General features: G+C 38.6%; 3 protein-coding genes across 4 annotated transcripts; 1 reads left to right on the forward strand and 2 right to left on the reverse strand.

Moving 5' to 3' along the window:
• Positions 1 to 269: 269 nt before the first annotated feature.
• On the reverse strand, positions 270 to 5991 carry snrnp25 (small nuclear ribonucleoprotein 25). The gene is made up of 5 exons (XM_040046946.1): positions 5625 to 5991; positions 954 to 1044; positions 734 to 839; positions 570 to 644; positions 270 to 472 (listed from the first exon to the last, which is right to left on the reverse strand). Exons 1-5 carry the CDS (start codon positions 5847 to 5849, stop codon positions 415 to 417), a joined length of 555 nt encoding a protein of 184 aa, XP_039902880.1. The 5' UTR covers positions 5850 to 5991; the 3' UTR covers positions 270 to 414.
• Positions 5992 to 6110: 119 nt separating this feature from the next.
• Positions 6111 to 8936, forward strand: polr3k (polymerase (RNA) III (DNA directed) polypeptide K). The gene is made up of 3 exons (XM_040046960.1): positions 6111 to 6330; positions 6430 to 6517; positions 8554 to 8936. Exons 1-3 carry the CDS (start codon positions 6220 to 6222, stop codon positions 8679 to 8681), a joined length of 327 nt encoding a protein of 108 aa, XP_039902894.1. The 5' UTR covers positions 6111 to 6219; the 3' UTR covers positions 8682 to 8936.
• A 3637-nt stretch (positions 8937 to 12573) lies between these two features.
• cdip1 (cell death-inducing p53 target 1) lies at positions 12574 to 20839 on the reverse strand. 2 transcript variants are annotated; one of them, XM_040046975.1, is made up of 6 exons: positions 20710 to 20839; positions 18924 to 18977; positions 15687 to 15839; positions 14908 to 15060; positions 14193 to 14469; positions 12574 to 13033 (listed from the first exon to the last, which is right to left on the reverse strand). In XM_040046975.1, exons 3-6 carry the CDS (start codon positions 15760 to 15762, stop codon positions 12922 to 12924), a joined length of 618 nt encoding a protein of 205 aa, XP_039902909.1. In that variant the 5' UTR covers positions 15763 to 15839; positions 18924 to 18977; positions 20710 to 20839; the 3' UTR covers positions 12574 to 12921. The 2 variants fall into 2 exon arrangements, with proteins under 2 accessions (XP_039902909.1, XP_039902915.1); XM_040046981.1 differs by lacking the exon at positions 18924 to 18977 and having other exon boundaries at positions 20710 to 20820.
• Between the last annotated feature and the right edge of the window lie 464 nt (positions 20840 to 21303).

The following is a 21303-nucleotide window of genomic DNA, read 5'->3' on the forward strand; positions in this document are numbered from 1 at the left end:
GCCTAAATATCACATTCAAGTGGTTCTTTGCTTGGATGTCTGAAGTGTGTAGATACAATGCTGGTTCATACTTTGGGTTAGGCGTCTTGTTTGTGCTTGAATGCTTCATAGCTCAAAGGTACAAGGACTGGAATGAAAGTGAGTGAGAAAGCATCCAGTGTCCAAAGGCAAACAAATACCTTTAGAAAACCTGAAGAACTATAATGACTTTAAGAAGTACAAGAAAGTCTGGCTTCTTTAAAGCAAAACTGCACACTGGAAACAAAAGAGACAACTTATAAATATTTTATTTACATGAAGCCTCTTTGAGAGGCTAAAAAACTACAACAACATTTTTTTTAAAGTTATTTTAAGAATAAAACGCTGTGAGCACGAGCACACACGAGGACTGCAGCAAACAGTGTTTTTCGTGGTTCACTTTTTCCTGAGTCTCTTCATGAACGTCACTTCATCTCTGTTCCTGATCCCATAGCTGAAGATATACACAAATGAAAAAAGAAAGGGAGGGGGTGAATGGATAATAAGCGTTATCAACACTGTTAAATAAAGTGCTAACTTGATACACTTACTCTTTAAGCCTCATCTTGTCATCTTCGAGCTTCTCGCCCTGAAATACTAAATGATACGTCCTCCAAACATATCTCCTGGAAACACAGAACACAGGGAAAGAGTAAAAATAAGATTTTTTTTTAAACATGCCCTTTTTCATTCTTGTGTTTGTGAGTGTGTTTACCAGCTGATGTGTTTCACGCCGCCTTCACGTTGCTGTTTTAGCTCCATAAATCTGCAAATAGCCTTCTTCAGATCAAGAACCGTAGCATTTTGCACCACCACAATCGCTATGAGGAAAAAAAGCAGTTTGTATGTTTTGGATTTTTCTGATTTTTTTAATCAGAAGAGTATAAAAGGCTTTGCGAATTTAAAAAGCATGTAAACAGAAAACGAGGACTTACGCATCACTTCACCGTCTGCTTTCAAGACTCTTACAGTCATCGCCTGGCCGTACTCCAAAGCAATCTGAGAGTTGACCTCCTCCAGAGTCACCTGAAGATAAATATTTTTTCATTTTTTTGTCGGCACATAAATTCACTTGGTCTCAAAAACATGCAGGGAGTTCCTGGATGTTCATAGTTTAGTTTTAGTTTCCCTTATACTTAATGTTTTGATCTATTTAATTTATTTTTGAGTCATACTTCTAAGAACAAAAGCCGAACTGTTTTCTTTTTAGCCGCTTCCTAGTTCTTTGAGCCTATATAATATGGAAATTAATTTTTGAGGTTTTTCATTTAGACAAAATAAAAAAAAAGCAATTTATGCAGCACCAGTTTAGCTGGTGCAGGTAACAGGTCCAACAGGTAATCTGCAAGATTGAATGCAGAGGCAGAGGTCAGACTCCAACACAGCCCTTAGCTGCATGTCTTCCTGCACTCACTGGCTCACTGCTTTCCTGTCTCTTCGTCACTGCATAACATAATGACAATGAGAAGCCCCCAAATAATGTAAAAAAAAATTGCATTAAAAATTAACCAATTTATGCTGGTCTTGGGCTTTTATGACATCAGTTGGAGAAATTTCCCAGTGGACTGAGTCCTTTTGCTCTGCTGTGAGGAGTCTGCTCTACCAAGGATATTATTGCGAGCAGTTGTTCAGTCAAAGTGTACAGAGGGATACAAAAGGTGGAAAGGAGTGGAAAAGAGAGAAACGAAGTACCTGAGTAGAAAACATCAGCCGAAGCACAAGTTTCTTTTCACACTGTTGAAGCTTTTGTTCGATGTCAGTGAAAATGTGGATGTGTTCAGTCTCACCCTGTATGTCATCTCATCTTGTATTTTTAGACTGTAGGCAAATTAGTTTCTGTGTCTGGCCTTACATAACTGAATTAGATTTTCATGCCCTTAGGATTTTATGTTTTGGCACATGTAACACAGGAAATTCCCAACTTTTGGGAAAAATAAAGTCCCCTTGCAGGAATCTGCTCTTTGTTTCAAAGTGCAAGAGAGGAGGCATTGTTAGGCTTTTTATTGCGCAAGCAGCTTGAAGAGCCTGCTGCAGGTCCTGAGAACAACTGGAAATGCTGCGATGTTCCACTTCAGCCTGTGATTTTTAATCTTTTTTACATTTATTTTTATTGCATTTTGTTCTGTATCATTATTATTTTTTTTATTATTATTCACTGATCAGACCCCTATAAAATACTTCCCCCTGAACTTGGATGTCGCTAACCCACTACAACCTTCATTCAGCTGTCTTCGTGATGTTAAAGTTTGGCTATCACAAAACTTTCTCACTTTGAATGAAAATAAAACTGAAGTAATTGTCTTTGATAGTCATACCCCTCTGGGTCAGTTAACAGACACCCTTGGTCCTCTTGCCAGCCATCTATCTCGCACGGTAAGAAACCTTGGAGTGTTTTTGTATAGCTCTCTTAAATTGGAGAAGCAAGTGTCCTCAGTGGTAATAACTAGCTTTTATCAGTTGTGTTTAATATCAAAGGCGAAGCCCTATATTCCTTTAAAAGTACTTGAAAAGCTTATTCATGCATTTATCACCTCTAGACTGGACTATTGTAACTCTCTATTACCTGGGCCTCCAACAATCCTCCCTCTACCGCTTGCAGTTAGTTCAAAATGCTGCTGCACGCTTTCTAACAGGTACTAGAAAGTATGATCATATCACCCCAGTTCTAGCTAATTTGCACTGGCTCCCTGTCAAAAACCGTATAGATTTTAAAATTCTTTTGCTTACTTTTAAAATTCTAAACAATTTGGCACCCAGTTACCTGACTGAACTCCTCCGCTTGTATAACCCCAGGAGGGCACTAAGATCATCTTGCCAGATGCTCATAGAACAACCTAGATCCCAGCTGAAGTCCAGAGGTGATCGGGCCTTTGCAATTGCAGCACCTAGACTCTGGAATAGTCTCCGCGCTTCTATTCGCACTTCTGAATCTATACATTCTTTTAAATCAAGTCTTAAAACTCATTTTTTTACTTTGGCTTTTGGATCAAATTAGTTTTAACTATCATCGGGCCTGTTTTATGTCTTTCACCCTTGATGTTTGTTGGTGTGTTTGTTTGTTTGTTAACTCTTAATTTACGTAAAGCCCTCGATACAATAGATCATTCTTTACTTCTACAGAAGTGTGAAAGGTATGGTTTAAGAGGTGTTATACAATTTTGGTTAAATAGTTACTTGAACAATAGGTTCCAATATGTGAGTATTAATAACATGAAATCTAAGCTTAGAAAAGTAACTTGTGGAGTTCCGCAAGGATCTGTTTTGGGACCTAAGTTATTTTTACTTTATATAAATGATATTTGTACAGCCAGTGATACTTTAAAATATGTGATATTTGCTGATGACACAAACTTATTTTGTTCTGGAAAGGACATAAAGAAATGACTGAAAACAGTGGAAAAGAACTCATGAAGTTAAATAGATGGTTTGTATTTAATAAACTATCATTGAATGAAAGTAAAACAAAATGTATGTTATTTGGAGGAAGCAAAAGTAATATTAAAGTAAAATTGAATTTAAATAATGTTGAAATTGAAAGAATATATGAGACAAAACTTTTAGGAGTAATTATTGATGATAAACTTTGTTGGAAGCCCCACATAGAACATGTGTAATGGAAATTATCCAAGTCTATTTCTATTCTTTATAAAACAAGAGATTCTTTGAATAAGAACTGCCTTTATTTATTGTATACTTCCCTTTGTTTGCCTTTTATGACCTATTGTGCGGAAATTTGGGGGAACACATACAAAACATATTTGGATTCAATTTTTAAATTGCAAAAAAGAGCTATTAGAATAATAAATAAAGTTGGATATAGGGAGTCCACCAACCAGTTTTTTGTAGGATCATCTATGTTAAAATTCATGGACATTATATATTCCAAAACTTTAGAAATGATATATCAAGTGATGAAAAAGAATGTTCCAATTTGTATTTTAAGTATGTTTAAACTAAGAGATGGAAAATATGATTTGAGGTGGTCTTATGTGTTTGAAATACCTAAAGTGAGAACCAGTGTTAAGTATAGATGTGTGTCAGTTATGGGAGTGAAATTATAGAATGGACCTAATGATGAACTGAAGATGTGTTTTTCTTTGTCATTTTTCAGGAAGAATTTAAACATTTGTATCATACAAGGTTATAGAAATTTGGTTTGAGGATTTAATTTCTTGATTTATCATTGATTTCTTTTCAAACTGTTATATAACTTATTTATCAACACTATTTATTTTCTAGGTTAAGGATTTGATTATTCCTATGGGGGTAAAGGATAGGATAATTATAAGCCACAAGGCTTCAGCCTATTCCTTTTTGGGTTACTGTTTGATTGAGTACTTTGTGTAAATGATAATCTGTTGTTGTTGTGGACCAAAATAAAAATTTCACATTCATTTCACATTAATCTCTTGCTGTTTTTTTTGCTGATTGTTAAGCACTTTGATCAACCCTGTTGTTTGTAAATGTGCTATATAAATGAATAAACCTGAACCTGAACCTACAGTGTTGAACAACAGGTTGTTACGGCATTTTTGCTAGTTAAGCATGCGTGTTTAAGATTGGAACACCAATCAGACAAAACCAGACACTAGCGTCTTTATACACTCACTGGAAAATTTGGAAGACAAGCCTTTTCAACTTCTACAGATACTTAAACAGCCACGGTAGCAATTAGGCATCGTCCCGATGTCACGCTGAAGATCAAACCAAGAATCAAAAGGATGAAGAAAAGTTACTTTTACAGCAGCATGTTGGCTGGTTTGAGTATTTCAGAAAGTGCTGATCTACTTGGATTTTACCATACAACTATCTCCAGGGTTTACAGAGAAAAAGAGAAAATATCCAGCGAGCGTCAGTTCTCTACGTGAGAACCAGTGATTTGATGAAGCTAGAGGTCAGATAAGAATAGCCAGAATGCTTCAGTAACTCCAACAACCGTTTGTTATAAACAAGGTATCAGAAGAGCATCTTTGAACATGCAACACATCAAACTCTGAAGCAGGCATCCTACAACAGCAGAAGACCACACTGGGGGGGCGACACTCCTGTCACCTAAAACCAGGAAGGCTAAAATTCACACACTCACTAAAACTGAATAATAGTAGATTGGGAAAATGTTGCCTGGTCTGATGTGTCTTGATTTCTGCTGTCTTGATTTCTGTTGCAATGTGGGGATATTTTCTTTGCACACTTTGGGATGTTTAGTACCAGCCGAGAGTCGATTAAACCCAACAGCCTATATATACCCCCTACTATTGCTGACAATGTCCAACTCTTTATGACCACATGTAGCCATCATCTGAAGGCTGCTTCCAGCAAGATAACAGCATGTTACAAAGCTCAAAACATCTCAAGTTGGTTTCTTTAACACAACAATAAATTCACAGACACCAGATCTCAGTCTGGTGTCTGTGACAGGCACCAGATTTCAGTCCAACATAGCACCTTTATGATGGATCAGGATACTAGGAGTGGCCGGTGAGTGTATACCAATGGCTTTGTAATAAGTCATTATATGAGATGATGTCTCTTTTGACCATAAATGCAAATCTCTTGTCTGTATGTATGCGATGCACATGCGCATGTTCATGTAGTGTACGGAGCACCTGAATCGGCAGGTCACAGAGCAAAGGATCCTGCACGAGTCGAGCAAGTCCTTCCTCGAAAATATCCAAGATTTCTGAATGAGGAAGAGCGTCCTCATCTTCCTCCTCTTCGCCTTGAGTTGCTGTATGTGTCGCATCTTCCTCTTTTACCTCTTCTTCATCCTTCACTGATTGTCCTCCTCCTTCTGCAGCTCCAGCGGTATCCGCTCTCTGCTCCTCCTCCATCACCGCCAGCTGCTAAATTTACTCAACAGACAAGCAGCTTAACAGGCAGCTTAACAGGCAGTTTGTCGACTTAATTTATAACTTTGGGGAAAATATACTTTTTAATGGAAACTAATTTAACTGGAAGCCAGTGGAAGTAAGTGCGTCCGTCACCAATAATAACCGGGCGAGGAAATGGGGCTCAGAAAACATGGTTCCGCTTAATAAGCCTTTGTTTCTCACCGAACTCTCAATATGGGTGCATCTCATTTTCTCTCCTTCTCTTCCGGTGCTCCACACGCAGCAGTGTTTACAGCTGAGTTCACAGAGTGCTAGTGTTGTTTAATAGTTCAAAATCTAACAGGGTTTTGTTTTTTAAGTACGTGCTAACATGCTTCTTTTCTGTCCAACCTGCGGGAACGTGTTAATCGTCGAGGAAGGGCAGAAGTGCATGAGATTCGCGTGTAACACCTGTCCCTACGTACATAACATCACACGAAAGGTGAGTAACGACGAAATATTTCACATATAATGTATCACATCTTACATTAAGGTTAGCGTGGCTTCTGAGAGCCTCACCTTATCTGTTTAAACCCTGTAGGTAAATAACAGGAAGTATCCGAAGTTAAAGGAGGTGGATGATGTTCTGGGTGGAGCTGCTGCGTGGGAAAACGTGGACTCAACACCTGGTGAGTGTCATCAAAATAGTTTATGGTGTGGTCTATGTATCTGTTTATAATCGCAAAATTAACTGGTTGAAGAAATATTGTTGTTGTTTTTTTTAATTAGCTTGAGAGTTAAGTTGTGTCTATCGTCCCGCATTCCTGCTCAAAACACCAATGTCTGCAGTGCCTTTGAGTGGTTTGTAATACAGTTTTTGACAACTGGATACAGGCTTATTAGCTCAATGTGATTGCTGACAACAAGTATTGTGGGGTCAAAACTCTAAACACACACTTTCATGTCAAAATGAAACTCTTTAAAAGAAGCACTTTTTAAAACAAAGTTATCCAGCCAGCCATCCATCTTCTTCCACTTACCCGTGATGTGTGTGAGCAAGCGTGTGTTTGGATCAACTCAATTTATCAGATTGAAACAAAAACTTCCCACCTGACCATGGACAGATTTTCCTTTAAAACACTGAGGGGAAATATGCACTTCTGAACTGTTGTTAGCATCCAAGTATTCCCATGGATGTATTTTAGTACAGTAGGGATGTATTTTGTGTTGTGCCATTTAAAAATGTAATTATTTAGAAAACTACTTGAGCTAGGTCCTTCAGTTTTTTGTTATTTTAGGGTAAATATCTATTAACACTGTCAATATGGACTGTCAAATGTGTAGCTCAAGTTAACAGTCATGTGAAAAACAGAGTTTTCATGTGCAATACTGTGAAAAACAAAGTACATTCTTAATTAAGAGGGTGAGTCCCTGCCAGCTGCTGCTACCTTAACGTTTGGGCACAATGTTGTCACTGTGTCAAACAGAAACTCCTCTGTATATAAATATTCTAGAGTTAAATATGAGGCTGTCTTACTGACAGATGGTTAAAATTGCATCATTCAACAGCACAATGACCACAAGCACACCACCAAATGACAACAGAATGCCTGAAAAACAAATTGGGCTGTTGCAATATCCCAGCCCAATAAAAACATAACTCTACAGATAGATTAAAGCTCTAAGAAAGACAACTGTAGCTTTTTAACTATCCAGCTTGGAGACCTACACTTTATATTATAGAGAATAGAATGTCTTTTTTTTTTTTTTTTTTTTTGGTCCACCCTTGATGACATCAACGTGAAAGTCTTCTCCATAAATTCTCTGGAACTAGATATATTTTTCTAATTCCTGATAACCAGGTGGAGTTTGTCAATGATATGATGACTGAGTCACATTTTAGGGAGCCAGCATATGCTAGAGACCTCCACTGAGTAAAAATGCATTTTATACAAACTTTTAATTACAGTGTGTGTCTGTCTATGTTTGTGTTTGTCTTTTCAGAGGATGGTAATTTATATGGCATTTTCGTACATTTCATTTTGTGTTGGCTTGTTTGTTTTAATCATTAGTGAGGTGGCTTTTATACTTCTTGACCGCTGCTGTCTTTGTTAATTTAGGAAGGTTTAGTCTATTATAATGGATACCAGGGATGGCAGAGCTAAAATTAATGTGGGGTTGTTAAAAGTGTGAGGAAAAAGTTTGTCTTTGCATCATTACATTGCCGGACTGCACCCCCTTCAGGGTAGGACGTAAACAACAACCTTTCTGCAGGTTGTTGTTTTCGTGTGAATGGCAACACGGGCAAGAAATTGAAAGAATTAAAGTCCATTACGAGTCAAATTCCTTCAATTGGTTACTAAAGAGCATTATTTCTAAATAAAGACCAGATTTCATATTTATTTAACACGAATTACATACTACAGGCTAATAAGAGACCTCGATAATGTGTAATTTTTCTACTTAAGAAAAACTGAAGTTATTGTATTTGCACTCTGGATGACATTACTTTGGCCTCCAGGTGCTAGTTTGAGAAACCTGGCAGGATGGGTGCTTTAACTTTCTTATAAGTGCATCTTTGTCAAAATTAGGAACATCCTGTGTCAGTGATGCTACTCCGTGCATTTTTTTATATACTGCATGGCCGAATGGAATTAAATTAAATGAGCCAATCCCAACAGTATTAGTGATTCCACACTGACATGATGCACTTGTCCATTTACAGAAACGTGCCCGAAGTGCGAGCATCCTCGAGCATACTTCATGCAGATTCAGACCAGATCAGCAGACGAACCGATGACCACGTTCTACAAATGCTGCAACGCTCAGTGCGGACACCGATGGAGAGATTGACACCTTTTCACCTATAGCTGTGTTTTTCAGCTTCATTCACAAGCACAGCTGAGAAACATTTATTTTTTTGCTTTACATTTAATATTTAAATAAAATATCCACTTTCACAATTTCAAAATTGAGTTTCCTTCATGACTTTTATTGATAAAATAGTAGCTGTATACAACAGTCAAACAAATCTTTGACTTACATAGTTATACATTTCACAGACATTTAGAGCAATGCAGACCACCAAAATCCACAACAATGGTGTGCGTTACACCGTATTAATATTTCAATGCAATCCTTCATTTCATATTGATTTTCTTGCAGAGCTCCGTTAGCCTCAAGGAAAACAAAAACAAATGCACATAGAGTCAGGAACTTGCCAGTGAGAATGACTTGTTTCGATGTGTGACTCGTGCAGACAAACTCTGCGCTTGGTGCATGAGACATCCAGCATGCTGATGGTGGAACAGTATCTGTTGGTGTTAAATTCAGTGGGATCGCAATGTTGGAGTTAATTTGTTATTTAAAGCTTTTTCCTAGCAAAGAGCTCACTATTTAGTATCTGTAATCATTTTTTTAACATGCCTCTGAGCAATGCAAGTCATCGGGAAAGGCTAACGCTAAGTCAGGGACTCTGTGGGAAGATGATCCCACCACTGTAATGATAGTGCTGTACGTTAAATTATACATGTTAGCACCTCTCATCAGTGAGAGTGACTTGGAATGACTTTTCAAAATAAATTAACGTTATAACAGAACAAATATAACACACTGTGCCACTAGTAACAATTTTCTGTTTGTTTTGAAATAACTATTTTGAAAATCATCTTAAACGACCCAGACTCAGCATTTGGCCAGCGACAGGACAAATCACTACTGAGATGTTGTGAAGTGTTCGTCCATCAGTAACAGTCGAGCCCGAAGTCTGTCAGCTCTACTTCCATCTACTAAATTCTGAAAAGGTGCAACCATGGTGGGATTCACTCAGCTAACAGCAAACCAAAGTAAAAACCAAATGATGCATAGGTGGTCGCACTTTTTTCCCCACCTAGACAAATGATGCATCTGAGGGGCAAAGGTGAACTTTAACTTAAAGTGCAAATAATGACTCAATCATCAAAATAAAACACCTTTACAGACAGAGGGCACTGATGAGCATTAGCTCAACAGGAAGTCACAGGACATTTTGTGACTACAGCCCAAATTAATAACAAAATATAGCAGGTTAACATAAATCTTGGGACTTGCCCAACAAGTAGATTTAGTAGCTAAATATTATAAATGGTTCATTTTGCTCACATTCAAAAGGGATCAATGATTAAAAGGAAACACTAGACCTGCTGGAACAAAATAATCAGACAAAGGAAAATAAAAGTTCAGTTCTAAATATTAAAATAATGAATTAAATATCTGACATCAAAGTTAAAAATTAACCCGTGTCGGAATACACTTGCTATAGAGCAGGGGTCGGCAACCCTAGGAAGGGTTAACTGATGGCACGACCATAGCTGGTCGTGCCATCAGTTTTTTATTATTATTATTTTTTTGTTACAGTACAAACAATGAAAGGTGGTGGATTGGCCAGATGCTGGCCAGTGTTTAAAAACAACTCAGTTATTTGGTGGTGGCTATGGCGGAGCTTCCACAGATTCAGTAACATTAGCAAGTGGTGGAGGCCAGCAGGTGGATGAGAGAAAGGGGAGGCAAGAGGAGAGACCTGAGGCATCCGCCGGTGAACTGAACTTCAGGTAAGAAGTTATGACCTGCAGTCTGTCTGGGTCAGATATAAAACAAGTTTAGGTGGAGTTTATTTTCGTTATGCTGACTTTTTACAGTCAGTTACAATAACTCGTACTGCGTGCTAGCTAGCATGACAGAGTTTCTATACAGCTGGGTGGTTGTTTTGATGTTACTGATGTTGAACTTTATTTTATTCACAAGGTTAGTTAGTAGAGTTGCCAACCGTCCCATAAAAAACGGAATCGTCTCGTATTCAGAGAAAATATTACGCGTTTCGTATTGAGCTGAAAAGGAACACAGTTTGTCCCGGACTTCAGCTACAATGAAAAAGACACAAAGCTGGATTTATTCTGTCGTTACGCTGCACGGCTGCCTCTTCTTCTCTCATTCTCTCCCCCTCCCTCTCCTGTTTCTACTTCAATCATGAAACTGATCAATGATCAGCTGATCGGCTTTTCTCTCGTTTATCGCCCACTTTGTGCCAGAAAGAAGAAACCAGCGGATGTCGCGTTAAACAACAGCAGCACGTTTAAGCTTGATCAGCTGTTGTTAGAATTTATTTAATATTAATTTATAGTATCAGCTGATGTTTGCTGGAGCCACAGCTGTAAAAGCTGCTGGTCATGATATCGGTTTGGTTATCTGGTGAGAGGGAAACATGAAGATGAAACCAGGAGATGTCCTTACTGAATCATCAGAGCTGAACAGGTGATGGAGAAACAGGTTTACCTTTTAGGTGACATGAATGAGTTGAAGGGAAGTTATGAACTGTTTCTGAGAGACAAATAACACCAGGATCCTTTTTCTATGTAGCTGACAGCTGGTAACTGTGCAGGGGCAGGGTCTAGCAAAGGTTTGCCAGGGGGGCCAGGTAGGGCATTAACAGGGAAAGGGGGGCACAAAGAAATACTTTCTTATTCTCATTTAAAATGTCTTGGTGTTATTAAATAATTATCTGAATCTTACAACCAAAGTTTTTATCTGATGTAAAGTCAAAAGGAGCTTGCAAAGAAAAGCGTCTGGACTTCTCTAAATTACTTGAAGACGTTTCACCTCTCATCCGAGAAGCTTCTTCAGTTCTAAGGTCAAATGGTGGAGAGTCCCAGATATAAACCTAGTGGGAGTAACCCCCCACAGAGGGACAAAAGGACCCCCTGATGATCCTCTAATCGCCTGAGCCAAGGTGTGAAACTGGGTGTGGGTCCCAATCAGCCAGAGTTTCGGGTGAGTTCATTGTGAAACCTGGCCCCACCTTATCATGCGAATTCCTGAGACCTTAGCCTATTGGTGAGAGGGACGTTGTTAGCTTTCCACATTCCGACACTTCAAAAGCTTCAGCAGCTTTCCGCTCAGCACAGCATCAGCACCACGGAGATACACGGATACATCCGTAGACTCGAGACAGAATTCACAATGCATTTTTGGGACTTTCAGGTTTATAGACCAATGTTTTATTTTCTGATCAAACCAGAAAGCTTTAATGAGCAGCTAGATTTGTCTCGCATTAACTGGCTGAGTTAATGCCAGTTAATGCGACATCGAAGCAGCTGGAATCCATAGCTGTGTGTGTTCATGGAGCTTGCATTTTCACCTGCTGGACATCACTACCTGATAAGTTTAACTGTCTTCAGAACATTGCAGAAGCCTTATTGACAGTATTTGGCTCTACATATCTGTGTGAGCCGGTTTTCTCCCACACGAAGAGTGTCCTCAGGTAGCCGTCTGAATGCTGGACACTCAGAAGCCTTTGTATCTGAGTGGGAGACCAAAGATCACTTTAACATGTGTATCTCTGTATTAACAAAGATGCCACATTGGCTCAGTTTATTTTTCTTATCATTGTTGTGAGGAGACCATAAATAGCATTTGTATTTTCTGTTGTACAGTTCATTTGCTGTTATGGATAAAAAGTGTCTTTTTTTTTGTTTCAAAATAGCTGATAACTATTCGCTGATAGCTGCTAACATCTGCGAACAAATATAGAACAAGTGGTTCTATATAGTGTGTAACTGTTAATATAGAGCGTTATTAAATTTATTGCTAATGCAATCATATGGCACACTGACTTCTGAGGAAATTTTAGATAGCACTCGTCATCAGAAAGGTTGCCTACCCCTGCTATAGAGCAAAATTCACAGATGAATTCAAATAAAGTGACATTTTCACAGCGTTCTCTAACAGAGGCAGTTTTTTGTTTTGTTTTCTTCCTTTTTTTATTCACATGCGAAACATCACAAATTTACCTGTGTGCCTCTGAGCGCCTTCACCTGCTGCGCTTAAGTCAGAGAACTGTACATTTCAAATGCATGAGAGAAGTATGCTGAACGGTATATACAGGAAATATGTTGTGAACTAATTAGAAAACTTCACTTACAATTTAAGAGGGCTACACAACACTTTGCAAAAATGTAGAGGGGGGAAGGGGGGGGGGAAGCCTGTCACTACCAGCAGGGGGCACTGTGGGTTTATGTGTGTGCATGTACTTGTCTCTGTGGCATCCAGCTGTCCGTGGTTAGCATATACGCTTGTATGTATAAATGTAGCCCTTACAGTAAGGGCAGGTGTGTGTCACATCCTTGAGGTCATCAATCATACAGGGAATCAAGCAGCAGCCGAGATCACAGCTGTGAACGAGGAGCAGACAGACAGAAGATGAAGCAAAAATCAAACACCTGCTCATGATTGTACACGTTACGTACATTAAGCTCTCACAAAACAGTCACTGGGTCAAGAACATGGCAACACAGAAGCATGAAAAATAAGTTTTATATTGGAAGGTAAAGTCCCTACAATAATCAAACGACAGCCTTCACTGTGGTGAATGTGGAAAGTAAAAACAGCTCCCTTTTAAAAGAAACCTGACAGAACCTCCAACCAGTCGTGGCAGGTAGCTGCCCCTCCTTGAATCTGGGTATGCCAGAGGTTTTTTCCTGTTAAAAGGAAGTTTTTCCTTCCCACTGTTTTCCTTCTCTCTATTGTTGTGGGATCTTTACCTTAGAATAAAAGTGCTATGAGTATTTGCTGCTATATGAATAAAAGTGAATTCTTTCACATTCCCTAATATGCTCAACTATGGACAAACCTGGGCGTGTCTGAGAGCAAGAGCACATGTGAGACTCCAGTGACAATTTAGTATCCAATAAGGGAGCTACTTCAACAACTTCCAACAAATGCAAAGCATTCTGAAAACTAGTAATAGTTAATCTAGCTAAAGCTGGAAACAACTTTTTTACTATTTGAGTCAAAAAAACAAAAACAAAAAAAACAACCTCCCACCAATGAGCATAACCAGGCCAGAATGAGATACTAGCAGCTGGTGATGTGTGACCTTTGTGTGACATATTTTTCAGCGTTATTATGTGCTGAAAAATATGTCACACATATATTATGTACAATATTCTGCAGTCTCCTGACAAGTTAAATGGTCAAGTTACTTTAGTTTTGTTGAAGTGTTAAGCAATTATTTTATACGTTTACTCAACTTTCCAAAACACTACCTAGGCTACTTAATGCATCTAGTGTCAATAAAGTGAAACTTTGAATTAGAAAGTGTCTCATCAAGTAAATTAGCTCAATGGAAATGTAGCAATATAACAACAATCAGTATTCTGTGATAATGACCGTTTTATATTGTCAGATATATGATTCTTGCAGATTTTCTTAAAATAATTTATCATCCAGCTCTAGTTCTGTGTATTTAAAACTACTGTCACTTTTAGGCATTACTCATGTGTAAAAACAGCGAAAACCCACCACCAGATGTCTTTTCCAGGACCTACTTACCCTACAAAGAAGCAGAAGAGGCAGAAGAGTGTGTTCATGAGGCCGATGTCGTGGGAGATGCGGGTGACGATAGCCTGCTGACAGTGCGGACACACAGTCTGCACTGGTGAAGTCTGAAACATTTCACCCTGCAGAACGGTCACAGTGGTGGCTGCTCCTGGAGGAGCCAGGACGGTCGCTGTGTGACCTCCCATGTGGACAAAGTGACCAGGACCCGGGCCCATCTGTCCTGGCATCGGTTGAGGAAAGTGACCAGGTGGTGGTGGGTAGTGGCCACCTGCATTTAGACAAACCAATGAGAGTGGGCGAGCACAAGAACAGCAGTCATGATATTTAAGAAAATGAACCATAGCCTCAACAGTGACGTGAGCCAAAAGGAAAAATAGATTTACAAGCCAGTGAGCAATAAAATACTCTTTTTAGCTCTTTTACATTTCCACATTATTAATTCAATTTTCTGGCTTCTACCAAACTAAACTGAAGCCAGATAAACTATTTTCAAGTAATGAAAGTTAACAAGCTGAAGTGTGTGTGTGTGTGTGTGTGTGTGTGTGTGTGTGGTGGTGGTGGTGGTGGTGGTGGGGGGGACATGTACACCATGTCGGGTCCAGAACCATGAACACTAACATGCCCTGACAGCTTTAGAAGACAGTCACATATTGTGGGAGTATGATGCTTCATTTCCTTATCTATATATGCAGATAGTCTGTCACACCTTGTGGTGGTGGAGGCATAGGCATGGGCATTGGCATGGGCCCTTCCCCAGGGACATGTGGTGGTAGGAAGCCTGGCTGTGTGGCCTCATAGGGTGGTGGACCATAGTCTGGAGGTAGGGGTTGTCCCTGTGGAGGACCAGTCCTTACCGCTTCTGAAATACAGCACACATTAAAAAGATGGCACTGGAGATAGCCCCGCACAAGTCTGACACAACAAACTGAAGTTTGTGGTCTGAAATAAATAACTGCAGTAGTACACGGCTGCAAGTGCATGACAACATGGGTGTTCACTTCACTGGTCATCTATGAAGCTTTCAAAGGTGAGACCATTATTTGCTGTGATTTACATTTACTGTTCTTCATCAATCTAGCAAATATTACAATGAAGTCTCTCAAGCTCAGTGAGTGCCCAAATTTCTCACATCAACTGTAGGGAAGTGGTCAAACTGCTTTTGAATTATCTCAATGCACTCAAGAACTTCTCTTTTTCATTGGTTAGTATATCAGAGTAGGTAGGCTCCATAATGAGACCAAGCTGTAATAATTTAGAACTGAGTCAGACTGATATTACAAAAGGTAAATTTTGATTAAATTATTCAAATCAGTCTGGATTTAAAATGAGCAAATTACAATTTTTTTCAACAGTTAAAACGGCCGCAGATGTACTTCCTCTTGAACTGAGGAAGTTTACCGAATCACTCACACTGAATGTAGAACATATGTCACCACCAGTACCACTACTGTAACATTCACAATCCTGTGTGTTCAGCTTTATTACCAGGTTGTCCATTTTTCTCCTGGATGAGGGGCGCACTGGGACCTCCGGGGTACGGAGGGGGAGGATCGCTGGACATACTGGCCGGATGTCTGAACTAGCAAATGGGTCGGACACGTGAGCTCCACTCACAACTCGACAGGTTGACTTCCCCCCCTGTGAGGAATAAAAAATGAGCACAGTTTGAGTCCCCTGGCTCATTACTCTCTGACACAGTCGTAAAATGTTCCATCAACAGTCAGAGAGGCTAATGAAGGAGCTGATGTAACTGCTGATGTCAGTCTGCACATACTGTACCATAAGTTTCAGGGGAATTGAAAGATAAAGGGGGAGGTTTTAAGACATCTTAACGCTGGCAGTGTTAATCACATTTTCTTGGTTTATAGGAATACTGCCTGGCAATAAAACAGAAGTAAAAGCAAAACTGTTCATTTGAACATGAAAACAATATCATGATGGGTTTACATTTCATTTGCAACTAAAACCAAATTATTCAATTCCAGTCTTATAAACCAAGATAAAGCAGTAAAAACCATAAGATGGCCAGAGTAAGTGTGATTACTGTGTGAAAACCTGGATGATCTTGAGTGCAGTAAAGAATGGTAAATGGACTGGTTCTTATATAGTGCTTTTCTACTCCGAGCGCTCAAAGTGCTTTATACATTCACCGATTCATGCCCAAGGATATTTGGCAGGAACCAACCTTCCGATTACCAGATGACCTGCTCTACACCTCCTGAGTGACAGCCATCAGTTAAGAAGAAGCCTTTAGCAAAAGCAATTCCAGGGAAGGCCTGAATTAAATGAAGAATGAAATGAACTGCTAGGTGTGAAAACTTGAACAGCAATACAATCGTGAGCTCCTCCAGGTTCAGGTTTCGGCAGGAAGCACCTCTTCTCTCTGCTTAAATAATGCAAATGGTGTCTGAATGTAAGGTGCAACAAATGCCTCGGAGAAGAACAACAATTTTGGGGGGAGATTTAAAAGTATGTATGTCCAGTGATGACAACTCCAAAGCACTAAGGCACAAGCAAAACCAAAGACTGTGTTATTGCATGGTGCTATAATTTGTTCTAAGGAAACACATCATTTGCATTTTCCACCTGTTAGGTCAGAGAAGTGAAAGTACTAACACAGAAAGAAGCAGGCTCTCACATCTATACATGAACCTCTACATACTTGAAAATATGTGTAATAGACTACACTACTGTTAATACAACAGACCCCTTAATTTTAAAGACTCTAAACGAAGTCTTTCTGATGAGGGAATGTCTACAAAACAGTAATGGTTTTTCCTAAATCTGGCTAAACATGTTTTAGCCTTCTGATAGGACTGCAATAAAAAAGCTGTTTATAACAATGGGCAAAAAAAACAATGCCAAAATTGAGACTTCTTTTAAGTACGTTATACAGATACTATGCCTCTACTAAATGTGGACCAATCGTGTAGGCCCGTTTTGAAACAGCACTGGCACGCCAACACCTCTGATCCAAAGATGTCTGTGTAAGATTGATTATAATATTTTAATTCTCACATAAACGGTGGCAAGTCCATAAAGTACCACTGGAATCTAGTACAAACAAAACCCACTGAAAAAAACTTCCTCCATCTGTTTTAGTCAAATGTGAACTGACTTCTTAAATATGTGAGCTTATCTGGAGAGGAAAAGAAAGGTGCTGCTACACAGAGACGAGTATACAGACAAAGGAGGTTTGTCTGGACTAGATCATTCCTCGCCGACCAAAGAAAGTGTTGAAATGTGTCTAGACTTCAGTTTGTTTTGATGTTGAAAGGTCACTACCCTATATTTTTAAACTATGGGAGACCTTTTTGTTCAAACTGATATAAACAGAAATGCGCACAAAATAAATAAAGATTGACTTTAAAGACCAGCGGTGCAAATTTTGAGCCTGTCCCAGTGATCTCCTGATATCATTTCAGCACATTCCTCAGTTATATTAAGGTGTTCAAAGCATATGATGCTAAAGAAGGTGTTTGCTAAGTGCAGAGGAGAAAAATAACAAAAGAAATTAAACTGCAGAAAAATTCTCCTTTGCCAGTTAGTCTTGTTAGCTGGGGTTTCAAATGTACCAAAATTGTATATCTGTTTATTAACACATCATTTATCAAAAACATACATGCACACTAGTCGCTGTCAAATCAATAGCACAGATTAATTTCCGTTAGCAAATAAATACACTTATGTGCACAGCAAACCTCAAATGATTCTTTCTGAGTCAGAAACAAACCTCAATGCTAATACTAAATATGCCACAAACCCTACCTATTAAATGTAGGTCAATTATGTTAACTGACTCAGTGATGTTTCTTTGGGCTGAAAGCTGACTAACCAATGTGCTCATGTATCAATTTCTATAATGGCATCTACACTTATAAGCAGCAACAATAACAAGCTCCCCTAATAGAGCCACAACATACACTCCTGTATTTTGAGGCTGCATGCTAGCACTGGTGTAGTTCAGTCAGTTTGACATTTCTCTTTTCTCAATGTATTAAGGTGTTTTTTTGTGTATGTTTGTCTGTTTAGGTATTTTTTACAAGAAATACCAGGCCTTACTTACTAGGGTATTTTACCATGGTAACGTATGCTGCAAACCTAACCTGCCTTGAACTAGGCTAAATTGCAGATTAGAGATCAACAGGTATGAAATGACTGCTGACAGACCAATGAGTTTTAGTGAAAACAAGGTCACCATTCCCAGAAGATCCCTTGGACATCTGTGCACAGATAGTTGAAGTGTCTAAAGTCTTTGATTTTCCTTGACGAGCAGCAGCATTATTTTACCTTTGATATTTTTTTCCTGCTGGCTGCAAGCAATTTCACAACAGTTTTAATGTACTCTGAGCACTAATGATCATATTTGATACTTCCTAAAGTTGTATCAAATTTGCACTAATTTGGCCTAATTTTCAGTTCAGCCTTTGTTATGTGTTTAATCTTTCATATTTTTCTTTTCTTTTTTTATCTTCCTATGTAAAGTCAGCCGTTTTGCAGCAAGTACACTTAGGTAAAACTGTGATTGGTCAGATACTGTTAGCAGCACCACTTTTTAAGCTGACTCAACTTGATAACCAGCTGTGACCTCTTACCGGTACTCTGACTGCCAATGTTTGAATCCAGAGAATGAAAAAAAACAAAAAAAACTGGGTGTGTTAAACTTGCTTCGTAGTAAAGGGCTAATACTACTGCTACTACTACTATTACTAATAGGTTCACCTGATATGACTGAAATTAGGGATTCCTCCAGAGAAGCCTGAGATCTGCCACACCCTGTAATATGAGCAAAATTCACCATTATTATTATTATTTTTATTAAAAATGTACAAGTTAAAAGAGTACATTATTATTAAGCCAACACTGTTATTAAAATCTACACTAAAATTTACAAAAACAAGTCAGTCTTTAGCAGTGAACTGAAATAAGACACTGCTGCTTACAATGCTGTAAGCCATTAATGAAACTGTTGTAAATAACTTGTTAACCTATAATATGTCACAAGCCTGTACATACTTATAGTTATAGCATATTCATAACATACCTTCATACCGTGTACATTGTAACATACCCATAATAGACCCATATTTTGTACCCTCCTACCTATAATAGACCAATTTTTGTAATATATCTATATATCTATATTATTGCTAATATATATTTTGTAATATATCTATTGCCAAAGCACTTCTGGATAGATGCAAACTGCATTTCGTTGCCTTGTACTTGTGACATGTGCAATGACAATAAAACTGAATTCTACTATATTCTATTCTAAGATAAAAGCTGCAATCAGTTTTGCCAAAGTGACTTTTATATGCCCTTTACTTATCCGAGTTAAAAGTCTGATTGAGATTACAAACGTCTTTGTTAAGAGCAATCTTGCCAACAGGGCAGCAGAAATGACAACAAATATAACACAGTAGTTCTATGAAGACATTTGAAGTAGCCTGAAAGGATGGTTTGATTATCATTTAGAATACACTGAAAATACAAATAATGTCATAAAGATACTTGCATAACAGCTATTTTTTAAATTAAATATATAACCCGTTTGTAAATCCTGTTGACTACAGCCCATTTACCGATATAAACAATGATAATGGTCATTTTAAAAAAAAAAAAACGATTCAAACGTTAACTATCACTTCCTCAGGTTGGTAATTTCACAACCAACGAGAAGAAATAACTATATTATAACTAATATATATACATATATATGTGTCTGGATGTGTGTGTATGTGTTTCTTTTTTTAAGGCTGAAATTTAGATTCTTCTTGTGTCCAGAGCAAACAAAAAACAAAAGTGAAAAGAAAACTTATACGTGATCGCAATAACAAGTACTAACTTCGGTGCCTCCACAAACCAAATATCTAAGTTTACTGAGTGTGACTGCTCCCAACTTATTGGGACAGTTTTCCCAGATAAGCAACTAGCCAGCTAGCTGATGTTTTTTAATAATCCTGTAGCGGATAATCCTGCTCAAATCTACTTGCACAACTAACCATGAATAACTTAGTTACGTAAGTGAGGCCAGAGGAAGCCAGCGGCGATGTTAATTTAAATTGGTGCTTGGATTTAATACATGTGGTAGGGTAGCTAGCTAACTGAGAGGCAATGCGGAGTGATGTGAACGGTAAAATAAGCCGTTGCATTCGTTATTTCTACAACATCTCTGCAATTTAAAAAAAAAATACGAAAAAGAAAGAAAGAAAGAAAACCCGTGAAGGACAGCCGGCAGGGAGTGTTTCCTGTCAGCCGTTGAGGTCAGCTTAAAGACAGCGATGTGTTTGTTTAGTTAAAGCATGTCTGTTTGGGTAGCAGTGGTTAGCTGGCTATAGCTAGCGTCGCCATTCGTGACACAGAAACGACCTCGTAAAAAGAAAAAAAAAGAGATGCGGACAGAAACGGTTAAGGAGTGAAGACCCGGAGGGCTGTGGAGAAGAAAACCGTCTCCGGTCACGACTCTTTAACGGGGCAACTGTCAGTATGCTGAATGCCAGATTACCTGGTTGTAGATGAGACGCCAGCCCGCTGCGTGAAGTTGCTTGACGTTAGCAGCTCCGTCCCTCCTGAGGAGAGTCAACACCCGTCGAGATGGATTTACACCTGACGTCATTAATCAGGAGTTACACGAGCTGCTGCTCAAAACTTCTACGTCACATTCTGCTCGTTTCTTTTTGTTTAAGTAAAATACGAATTAAGTTCTTATCCTGTAAATAACACGACAAAAATAAAACTATATTAAACAATAGCATGTAAACAACCATTACTTTTTTACATTTTTATTATATAATTATTTAGAGCATTAAATATCATTACAATATTTTTACGACATCGCATACTTTAGAAAGTGGGACTCCAGCATTATATTCATTGTTTATATGTATTACTCAAAGCCTATATAGCTTTTTTGTGTGATTTGGAGATCAATCTACCGCTTGCCAGAAGATTCCAGTTGAAACTAATAGCTGACCTTCGAGTATTTAAAATCGTTGTGTTTACTGGCCTCCTGCGGTCGAACTGGAGAACTGCAACGTTAGTCAATTAGTCAACGTAGACAATGTTAGTGTCAGTGAAGGCATAATGGAAAGACAATGGC

Source organism: Simochromis diagramma, unplaced genomic scaffold (assembly GCF_900408965.1).
Source record: "Simochromis diagramma unplaced genomic scaffold, fSimDia1.1 OVJJ01000321.1, whole genome shotgun sequence".
In the NCBI taxonomy this organism is placed as follows: domain Eukaryota; kingdom Metazoa; phylum Chordata; class Actinopteri; order Cichliformes; family Cichlidae; genus Simochromis; species Simochromis diagramma.